The sequence below is a fragment of the Zerene cesonia genome, chromosome 26 (genome assembly GCF_012273895.1).
Source record: "Zerene cesonia ecotype Mississippi chromosome 26, Zerene_cesonia_1.1, whole genome shotgun sequence".
Classification (NCBI taxonomy): Eukaryota; Metazoa; Arthropoda; class Insecta; order Lepidoptera; family Pieridae; genus Zerene; species Zerene cesonia.
Genome location: NC_052127.1, coordinates 1,801,453 through 1,813,482, shown reverse-complemented (window position 1 = coordinate 1,813,482; position 12,030 = coordinate 1,801,453). Strand labels below are relative to the sequence as shown.

Genomic DNA, 12,030 nt, shown 5'->3' with positions numbered 1-12,030 from the left:
CATTTAAATTTAATTCCAATAAGCGATCGGATATCCAATCGCTAGACTGGAAAACTGAATAGAGCCTGTGCTGGCATTCAACCGTTTAACAATAGAAACCGATAAACATTTCGCATTAACAACGCATCCGAACACCCCAAATCACATTTCTATTCAATATAAAATAAAACAGTACTCGAAAAATCCATTTACACTAACAATGAAATGCGCTCGTAAAATAAACATAAAAGTTTTTATTGTATCCGACACATTCGCGAGGAAGGACGCAAAATGTTTTTTATCCAAAGATGAAATTCGAAATTGTTAAAGCTTTTAATATAAGCATTTTGATTATAACAGTTGTTGCTTTCAATCTGGTCGTAAGCCTACATGTTGTTGAAATGAATGACGATTCGTTTGATGGAGACGTCGATCTAAAATATAACAGTGATGATTATTTAAAGGGAAGAAACGAGGATGATGAAATTAAAGTGTTTTTAGAAGAAAAGTATAGGTTCAAGAATGATAATACATCTACGAGATATAGAATAACGTTTGATGAAAGAATGGATCCGGGTAATGATTCTTTATTGTCTTATCATCCAACTTATTTTATATATTTTTAAATCTGCTCTGAAATAGAAGTACTCTTTAATAGTACTCTATATAAGTAGACAATTATATCCCTTCTTAACAGTATAAATGTGAAAGTAACTCTGTCTGTCTCTCTCTTCCTCATGCCTAAACTGTTGCATCGATTTGGATTTAATTTGGTACAGATATAGTTTGTGATCCAAAAATGGACGTAGACGTTTTTATTCCGAAAATCCAAGAGAAACGGGTAAATTCCAGTGTTTCCAGAAACGGACAGCGAACGGCATCTAGCATGGGCGTTCAGGGCATATGCCGTGCGACGCATCGTCGGCGGCATGGAGACCAGCATATGCATGTACCCCTACAACGTGGCTATATCCAGGAACGGGAAGCACTGGTGCGGAGGCTCTATTATCGATGAGCAGTGGGTGCTCACAGCTGGACATTGTATGGAATCGTGAGTTTTCTTTGTGTTTTTATTACGAACTACCTGTTCTCCTTTGGTTCATCTTTGCTCGTAGTACTTATATAGCCTACTAGCTTCTGCCCGTGGCTTCGCATGCGTTAAATTCGCAGTAGTTTAATAGATGTCATACATATAAACCTTCATCTTAAATCACTCTATAAAAAATCTCCATCAAAATCCGTTGCGTAATTTTAAAGATTTAAGCTTACTAGGGACAGAAAAAGCGACTTGTATTATACTAAGTAGTGATGTCACCCAGTGCATCTGCAGTTTTTTAATACTGAAAGAATTCTTAAAATCGGTAAAGTAGCTATTCATGAAAACATTACAAGCATACCAAAACAGAAAAATATGAAAACACAAATGTTCCCTCATTATACATTTGTTTAGATGAATTTGTAATTCAAGTGGATTCACAGCGAAAATTCTGGAATGTGTATTCTAGTTCCAATGAAGTGAGTTTTGCAAACTTTAACATAAACAGTATCTCAATTATATATTCATAATGTTCTACAACAATATTGTTTCTTTGTTAAAATAGTCTTTATTGGCTGAGGATTAAAATTTCTACTATGGAATTTAGCGTGTGTGTTTTTTTATGCAATAAGTGGGTTACTGAGCTGGTGGTTCGCCTGATGGTTAGCGACGACCGCCGCACATTCGCTGCGCTGAACGCTTTTAAAGGGAAAGGGATACGGAAAGGATTGATGATTGTAAAGAAGGAATGGATTGGGAATGGTGAGGAAAAAGGAAACGGACCTCCGGCTTCTAATCAAACGCTTAAAATAGTTCAACAGTCGCTAATTAACAGTATAAAGTCTTCGCATTTATAAATTGATAGATTAATTATGATGCATCTACGTTTTAGGGCGTTTGATAGTAATAAGAAGAAACTCCAACCGTTCATCATCAGGGCAGGAAGCTCCTTCCATAATCGAGGTGGTTACCAGGCCAGAGTCAATAAGGTAAGGAAGAGATAGGACATTTTACTTAATAACCATTTTGTATTCTTATTTTGAGATTCAAACATTCAAACAGGTTTTTTATATTTCATACTGTGACTTAGTTTGATGGAAGTGAATGATAAATTAGACGTTTACTTTCCTATTTATATTTAACATTGTTATTATTATATTTTAGTTTATTATGTATTATATAACAATTGCATTAATAAAATCATTTTATCTTATATCTTTAAACGAGCAATTCTTGTATATATATATGTATATATGTATATATAATTGCAATCTCGGAATCGGCTCCAACGATTTTCATGAAATTTAGTATATAAGGGTTCGGGGGTTTCGGAAGCGATAAATCGATCTAGCTAGGAATCTTTTTTAGGAAATGTCATATTCGTGTTTTATCGACTTAAACTTACTTTTTTAACAAATAGGAGGCGTTTGAGTAGTCCCAATTTATTATGACTCTTCCTGGGATCTACGAATAATAATACTATTTGTTGGCGAATAATTAAAGTTAAAACAAGAAAAAAAAAATACCGAGCAAAGCTCGGTCATCCAGGTACTTTATTATAAACAATCATACGTCACGCAAACTTATAATATAAAATACATAAGTGTATATCATGGCGAATTATGCGATTAAAAGACCAGATAATTATAATATAATTAAGTACGAAGGCTTCCTTTGTTGATCTACCTCTCAAGGTTAGATGTTAAGATAAAATTCTTGATTTCTCTGCTAATTACTGGACCCATTATAAGTAGTAGAAGAGAGTCTGTGAAGAGCTTTTGACAGCTTTTGTTTCATGCCTACCAAATTGATCACAACGGGATGATAAAATCAAGTTTCGGAACGTTTCTCTTTCCGTAACGTATGAACTAGTTTTCCGTCCACTTCGCCTGAGACTTTCTCCTGACTTAAATAACCTATCATAAATTCGCTCCATTGTGATGTGAAAGAAAGACAAACAAACGCACTTTCGCATTTACAATTTAGTAATGATATAATAAGATGTAAAATATTATCTATAGTGATTATAAGCTAATTTGCGCGTATGCGCTAATCACAGGAACTACTGGTTTGGAATGTAAAAAAAAATCTCTTAGTATTGGACAATCCATTTTCGAGCCACAGGTTCTAAATGAAAAATGATGCAATAATTCAATTTCCATAAAACAGTTTCACGACAACCCTGGTATCCTAGATTCTAAAATACAATTTCTTATTATAACAAACGAAACGACGAAAGCCACGGAGTTATCGACTAACAAAATAATCAAAAATACGTCAAATGTGGTCATTTCAAATAGTAATGGCTAGGGAATAAATATTAGTGGTTAAGTATAGAAACTTATGACATTGAAAATAAAATTATATATGTGTGTGTGTGTGAGGTTATGGTAGGTTTAATAACGATTTATTTTTTTGTTGGATAACTTCCGAATATTAGTAATGTTGAGACAATTTCTAGTAATTAAACTATACATTTTTATTGGAAGATTCGAGTTAAATAAAGTGCAATGGATTTGAAATTATTAACATAAAAAAACCTCAGATGTACAAATCAAAGTTTCAAAAATATGTCTAATAAGTAATATAATAAGTTTTATAATATAATCCTACTAATCCTACTTCCTACTTCCTACTAATATTATAAATGCGAAAGTTGGTAAGGATGTGTGTGTGTTTGTTGCTCTTTCACGCAAATTCTCTTCTTTCTTTCTTTTTCTTTCTTTCAAATACTACTGAACAGATTGCAATGAAATTTGGTACGTAGACAGCTGAACAACTGGAATAACATATAAAAAGTGAAGCCCCGTGTCCCCTAGTGGGGTATGGGGCAGATGATATACATCTGTTTCACTGATCGATTTTCTTTATTAACAAGTAGGTGATCAGCCTTCTGTGTCCTGCCAGACCGAGACATTTCTTTTTGTGCGTCCCCACCGGGAATCGACCCAGGACCCCTCGGTTCTAAGCTCACGCGTTAACCACTGTACCAAGGAGGAGGTCAAGGAATAACATATAGGCAACTTTAAATCCCGATATTTCTACGGGATACGGACTTACGCGGATGAAATCGCGGGGCGCAGCTAGTAAGATTTAATATCAGTATAGGACCGTATAAAAAGGAGAAACATTTAAAATTTTGCGCTCATTTTAATAGCCTAGTGTCAGCCGCGTTTAGGCGCGACTTTAAAAACAACTTTAAACAATTCGCATAAGGTTGAATTTGCAAAAATTCATGTTTAAAGCTATGACTATGTAGATATAATTGGTTAGGTTTAGGAACATTTTTGAGCATTTCTTTTGACTACATCTTGGGTGTATATCAACATTGTTTATATAAATTTTCAGGCGTTCTTTCCAAAGGACTATTCCCCAGGGAACGCAGACTTTGACTTCGCCCTGCTTCGCCTGGACAGACCAATGCCGATCGGCAGGAATATAGCAGTTTTGAACCTACCGTCCCGAGACTATGTTATTAAGTCCAATGATATTCTGATTGTTACCGGCTGGGGAAGCACTGATGTTAGTATAGCTAACGATTTAAAATTAAGTACTTTTTAATTATTTATTTGTATACGAATTATAATAATGCAAAGAAAGAAATAACCATTTATTTGAACACACAAAGACACAAATAATAACACAAAAAACAAAAAAGTTGTGTGTGCGATTCACACTCGATAGAAGTGAAACTTCAGTAAATCGACAAAAGAGGAGAGACCGATAATATAAAATAGTATGTATATTTCTGTCTCATTCTTTGCCGGCTTCATTCTACATATTTTTGTATTTGTGTCTCTTACCTGTCGTTTTTTCCGTTGCATCAGCTTTGAAATCACAACGATTCTAAAGAAGTTTCACTTCAAAATAGTAATTGAGAACCTTTGAGCTTTAACCAAGTTTTTTTAAACCAAGTATTAGTAGTTGGAAAGACGCTGAGCTGTTGCAGAAAAGCATTGTTTTACAAATTTTGATCATCATTGATTCATTCATTCATAATATCCAGGAATCTGGTTACGGCCACATCCCGGATCGGATCCGTTTCGTCCCCGTCCCGGTGATGAAACTTGATGAATGTCAGAAGGCGTACCGGTTCTATATAACACCGAGAATGCTGTGCGCAGGCTACGCGACTGGAGGGAAAGACGCATGTAACGTAAGTCTTTATTAACACGATTTTTAGCTTCTAGATGCCTGTGTGTAGCTGAGTCTTAGACTTAATTTTAACCTATTTTAAACAGACAGATTTAATTCAAACTTTGACCACTTATTTGTACACATTTATCAACTTCACCTGTATGTTTGTATGTAATTGAACTGTCTCATTTTGACTCGATTTAGACCCACTGTCAATACTTTTGATTCAAACATTGTACACTCATTAACACGCTTTTATTAGCTTCACCTGTATGTTTGTATGCAACTGACTCCTCTAGACTGGATATAACCCACTTTACACGGATTTAATCCAAACCTTATACTCATATATACTACGGAGTGTCATGAGTTTATATTATTATCGTGATGAGGATCGCCCGGGTTAATTAATTTCCTACGTATACTTTAAATAAATGCAAGTGAAACAATTTAGTCAATAAGTTTTAAAATTTTCATAATTGAATAGACTGTTCAATACAATAACATTATTTCAGTTCAGTAGCTGCATTAGTACGTTCAAACCAACAAACTTTGCAACTTTAAAGCTTTGAAATTAAATAATTTGCGTTGGTTTGCCAAAAAACGCGGGTTCGAATTCCGCCTCGTGATCAATTTTTTTCTATTCTTTCAAAATTTCTCAACTTTAAAGCGTTTAGAAGAAATAAGTAATAATTTAAAAGAAAATAGCTAATAATTAAATTGATTTTAGCACGACTCTGGCGGGCCAGCAGTGCGTGACGGTGTTCTCTTGGGAATCGTATCGTTTGGCGGCAAACAGTGTGGTGACCCACGCTCACCAGGTAAATACTCCATACGATATAAGTTGGTTCATTTGTTTGTTTATTTATAAATAATGAAATGTTTATCTACATCCTCCTTAATATTATAAAGGCGAAAATTTGTAAAGATGTGTGTGTGTGTTTGTTGCTCTTTCATGGAAAAACTACTGAACCGATTGCAATGAAATTTGGTATCTAGATAGCTGGACAACTGAAATAACATATAGGCAACTTTTTATCCCGATATTCCTACGGGATACGGACTTACGCGGGTGAAACCGCGGGGAGCAGCGAGTTTACCATAAATGCATTAATTCGTAATGGATGATTTATTTCTTATAATTGTCAATTAACAATATTTTAATTATACAATAGCTGTGGTCCTTCAATAAATGGGTTACCGCAACGTCTTTAAGCAGTCCTAATTCCAGTGTGGGGAAACAGACACAGCTATACAGGATATGAACGCCCTCACTTTCCTACGTTGGAATTAGTACTGCTTTAAAACGTCATGATACCCCCCAGGTGTCTACAGCCGAGTGACTGAAATAACAGAGTGGGTTGAAGAAACTGTTACAGCCAATGAGGCGCACACCGTACCAGAACTAAAGGCTAAGATAGAAAAAGCACGGCAAAGGGAACGGGAGCTGCAGAAGTGAGATCTTCTAAATAGTTCTAGATAGTTAGAGAAAATTCTAGAAAGCTAAGAAACATAATGTATGCTGCAAAAACATTACACTATTCACACTATTGACACTAATATTATAAATGTGAATGTTTATTGGTTTGTATGTTTCTCTGCCAATCACGCTCAAGTTACTGAACGGATTTTGATGAAATTTTGTATACAGACAGGGTATGAGCGGACTTGCTTATGTTGATTCTATCACTGAAGCGTGTTCTTAATTTTTTAATCTTTTTATTATTAAATATTTTTCGTTCTTACACCTTGTTAAAAGACTTTTGTTTGTATCAATTTCCATGCAATATGAGCAATCTTTGGAACAACAATTATCATCCAACAATATCGTCAAACATTCCAAAGACTGCTTCTAGTCCATTCGACTTACATAATAGCAAATAATATCTGCTTATTCCGATTGCGGGGAAATCGTGATGCATTGGAAACCGCAGGAGCGATGAAATGGTCGAAATTAAATTGTTTATTTGCGTGCCAACTGCTACAATATACCTAGATGGTAATGATATGAAAATTAAAGATCATTTGGTGCAAAACATTATTTTATTTCCGTGGAGGAACCTATCTTGGGAAAGTTGATGTTAAACAGTTGTGAGACAGTTGAAGTTAAGGTACAAAATAATAAGTACAATTAGTTATGGCTTGTGTTCATGGTAAACAAATTTTATGTGAAAATCGATCAAGCTTTGGCACGAATTGGGATATGAGATATATAGGCTGTGTTTGATATTACTCTTATGATAAAAAAGCTTCTAGAAGATGGCTTACGAAGCTTCTAGAAGAAGCTTCTAGGAGATTGGACTGTGACCACATAACTAATAGATATTCACCTGTTTAAAATTACACCCTCAAAATATATACGATTGTAAGGTATATGGATTTATTATATTATAGAGGTTGATCTCTGGTTATACCGAAACAATGAAAAAAATCTTTCACCAATAGAAAGTCACGCTATCTGAGTGTCATAGGCTTTATTTTATTTTGATTTTATCCCGGGTAAACCAGGCGGTAAAACCAGCTAGTCATTCGTAAGATCTCGAATACGTCGTTAAAATAAATGATTTTTCCTTATTTTGCGCGATACCAAAAACGTTCCCACGTAAAGCTTTCGCTTAGAATACGAAAAATTTATAACAAAAAACGATTTCAGATTCAAAGCCCGCGTAGAAGACAAGAAAAACAAAATAAAGAGCTGGCTGCGTGAGACACTACAGTCTCCCACATTCCTAGAGCTCGCTAAGAAGAAACTTCGAGAAGGCGGCTTCAACATACGAAAGAAGTATCGCCGGGCTGACATCGAACCAGATTCTATAATGGACGACAAAACTATGGACGAAGTTAATCTATCGAATTTAATAAACGAGAGAATTCTAGAAACGGACGAAGAAAATGAAGCGGAGGTTTTGTTGCGTACACTGGCGATGAAAGAGGTTATGTTTGATGAAGGTGGGGTTTATGAAGAGAGAGAGAGAGATGTGAGTATGGACAGTGATGAGGCGATTGAAGCTCTGGTTGCTTATATAAGCAAATAAATATTTCTGTTTTACTTCAAGCTGCTCTCTCTTTGAGAAGTACCTTAATTGAATAAGGAACATAATGTAATATTATATGAAATAATTTCAGAAACAGTAAATTCTTGTTAAGTTTATGAGTGCTTTAATTGTGTTTTTCTTCCAATTTTATAATGCAAATAAATAAATAATAAATAATTTTTAACTAGATGATGTATATCTTACTAGTCAGGTACTAACATTATTATCGTGAGATTAACGCGTGCGAAGCCGCGAGCAAAAGCTAGTAATTTATACATGTGAAAAAATTTGAGGACGAGTGAATAGATGGATGATTGCTACTCTTTTAAAACATTACCAATATAATATATATATATATATATATATATATATATATATATATATATATATATATATATATATACTAGCTGCACCCGGCAAACGCTGTTCTGCCTTACTCTTATCGTTTAGGGGTATGAAAAATAGATGTTGGCCGATTCTCATAGATACCGGATAAGCACAAAAAATTTCATCAAAATCGGTCAGGCCGTTTCGGAGGAGTATGGCAACGAAAACTGTGACACGAGAATTTTATATATTAGAGATATTCATAACCGTGAACTGGCTAGCAAATAAAATGAATATACATTTTGAAATGATGTCATCTATGAATTCATTCAAATATGTAGCAATGAGCAATTTACCAACTTTTACTTGTTCGCTCCTTTATTGCTAGATGTCGCTATTAACAATTAGCAATTTTGTAATAAAAACGATAATGCCTTAAGACACAATTCGAGCAATAAAAATCTATAATTACGATTATTTGACAAAATGATTAATTATTTTCGATGCATTATCATTAAATGATAAAAAATATATATATTTGTGAACACATTTTAAAAAATGTAATACACTGCCCTCTATGATTGGGATTGAGAAACAAAAATAAATTTCCAACGTTGTAGCACTTTATGTTCACTGACAACAGATGTCGCTTTTTCAAATAAAAAGAATCGTTTAATACTGAGCTTGATGGTAATAATCTACACCACATGGATGATTTCATTCGACATCAAAGAATAACGAATTATGCTGCTGTTGTTCTGTATAAATACTGCGTCACTTAAGATTTAATAGCAAGACGTTTCTATATAATAATTGCACAATATAATAAGTATTTTATTTCACTATCTTCTGAGAACAATGGCTTGAAATGCAGCATTACCGCTGAGGTTCTTCTATGAAATTATACTGCATTATATTTCTTTCATTCTGTTAGTAAAAAGTGTCTACTCACTCTAATCTAGTGTGTATTTTAGCTTTTATAGCTGACAATGACGATGTACTGTTTTCGCGCGAATTGTCCATACTTTTTCATTATTTTTTTTTTTTGGTTGACAGTATTTTCTTTTCTTTTTGGTTAAGATCCTTCTTCTGGCAAACTTAAAAAAAAATGCAAAATCCAACAATTGTAGTGTAATACTATGCTATTATGTGGTGCTGGTATTATATCTATGACCAAGGGAAATAGGTATTCATTTTTGAAGTGAAACTTCTTTAGAATCGTTGTGATTTCAAACCTGATGCAACGGAAAAACGACAGGTATGAGACAGAAATACAAAAATGTGTAGAATGAAGCTGGCAACGAATGAGACAGAAATATACGTACTATTTTATATTTTATATATACTCATCTCATTCTTTTGTCGATTTACTGAAGTTTCACTTCTATCGTGTGTGATTCGCAAACACACCTTTTATATATATTATGAGACAAGCTGTTGCCCGCGTGGTTGAAATATTCATAATACGCACTTTCATCTATTTTATCCCCTTAATAGGAAGAATTTATCAAATTCGCAGTGGCTTTTAGCATACCTTTCAGCCAGATCGGTCCAGCAGTTTGAGCTGTGCGTTGATAGATCAGTTAGTCAATCACCTTTGCGTTTTATATATTGAGATGTAGGCTATGTGCATATCAGATTAAATACAAACCTTATCATATATAAAAATATGAGGAGTTATAAAAAGATAAAGTACATTTTGTATGATATCATAATTTCTGTGTGTATGTTTTGCAAATACGCCTATGCAGTTTTATGTAGCGGTCAAAGCTGTACATTTGACGCTTTAAAAACGTCCAGTTCAAAAGAAATTTATTCAGACTATTTTTTCTTAGTGGTACTGCTTGTAGTGTCGTTAATCACAATAATAACTAAGACACAAATGACATATTTTTTGGCTTAATCATTTATTCAGATTGATAAAGAGCGAACGGGATATACCTTCTAGGGAAGTACACTCCATCTTTGTCCACTTCTTAGCTTTTACCAGAAGAACAGATAACATGATACTACTAGTGGTAGTAGTAATAGTAGGCAATTGTAGTCGAACGCTTCCTTAGTCAATATCATTAAGAAGAAATGACAATTCGTTTTTAAGGTTATCTTTTCTACAGTACTATAACTTTACTATAATACTAGCTGCGCCCCGCGTAAGTCCATATCCCGTAGGTATATCGAAATTAAAATTTGCCTATATGTTATTCCAGTTGTCCAGCTGTCTACGTACCAAATTTCATTGCAATCGGTTCAGCAGTTTTTTGCGTGAAAGAGCAACAAACACACACACATACTTACAAACTTTTGCATTTATAATATTAAGTAGGATAATATAATATAATATAATATAATATAACATAATATAATATGATATAATATAATATAATATAATATAATTTTATATAATAGGAATTGAGAAACATCATAATAATATAAAATTAGTAGGATCAGTAGGATATTGTCTAGACATTTCTAATATTTCCTAGCATTCCCACATTGTAAGTAACGCGATATTTGCACGCGTTATCACAATATTTGCAATGCAAACTTTATCACTGCGCTTCAGGAAAAACTGCAAGATCAGTGCACGATAAAAAATGCATTGACTGATTATAATATGCCCGCTGAGGTGAATGTACTGTACCTATGCTCCACGTATCCATATTGTAACGAAAACTTTGTGAATTTATGTTACAACCCAATATCGTATCATCATCATCAGCCCATACAGGTTCCCACTGCTGGGACACAGGCCTCCTATGAGGGTTCAGGCCATAATCCACCACGCTGGCCAAGTGCGGGTTGGCAGATGTCACATGTCGTCGAACTTTTGATTCTTGGACATGCCGGTTTCCTCACTATGTTTTCCTTCGTCTGATATTATCCAGATGCGCAGAAAAATTAAAAAATCAATTTATTTCTTGCCCGCTCGCCTGGTCTCGAACCCCCTACTTATAGATTTTAAGTCCAAGGTCCTCACTACTGAGCCTCCACTGCCTAATATCGTATTTATTCAATAAATATGCAGGAAATATATATACAGTGTTATTATTATAAAGACGAAGAATATGTATTTTTTGTTTGTTTGTAATGGATAAACTAAAAAACTACTAGACCGATTTTTAAAATTCTTTCGCCATTAGGAACCTACAATATCGCTGAGTGAAATCCCTACTAATATTATAAATGCGAAAGTAACTCTGTCTGTCTGTCTGTCTGTTACGCTTTCACGCCTAAACCACTGAACCGATTTTTACAAAATTTGATATGAAGATAGAAATGAACTTGGGAAAGAACATAGGATACTTTTTATCGCGAAAAAAGGGTAGAAAGGGTTGAAAGAGGGGATGAAAGTTTGTATGAAAGTTCGTTATTGTCAAACCGATTTTGATGAAACTTGGTATAAAGATGGAGATGAACGTGGGAAAGAACAAACCACACTTTTTGATGCGAAGAAAATACTCCTTACCGTGTCGCGCGATATAAGCGAATTCTACGCGGGCGAAGCCGCGGGCGAAA

At 34.3% G+C, this 12,030-nt stretch overlaps 1 protein-coding gene across 1 annotated transcript; it reads left to right on the top strand.

Annotated features, from left to right (window-relative positions):
- Positions 1 to 380: 380 nt before the first annotated feature.
- LOC119837154 (serine protease 55-like) lies at positions 381 to 8,187 on the top strand. Its single transcript, XM_038362676.1, is given in 8 exon segments — positions 381 to 532; positions 815 to 1,030; positions 1,908 to 2,004; positions 4,364 to 4,537; positions 5,022 to 5,171; positions 5,883 to 5,973; positions 6,478 to 6,607; positions 7,806 to 8,187. Coding segments are annotated over 8 exon segments (1,392 nt in total).
- Positions 8,188 to 12,030: the final 3,843 nt, after the last annotated feature.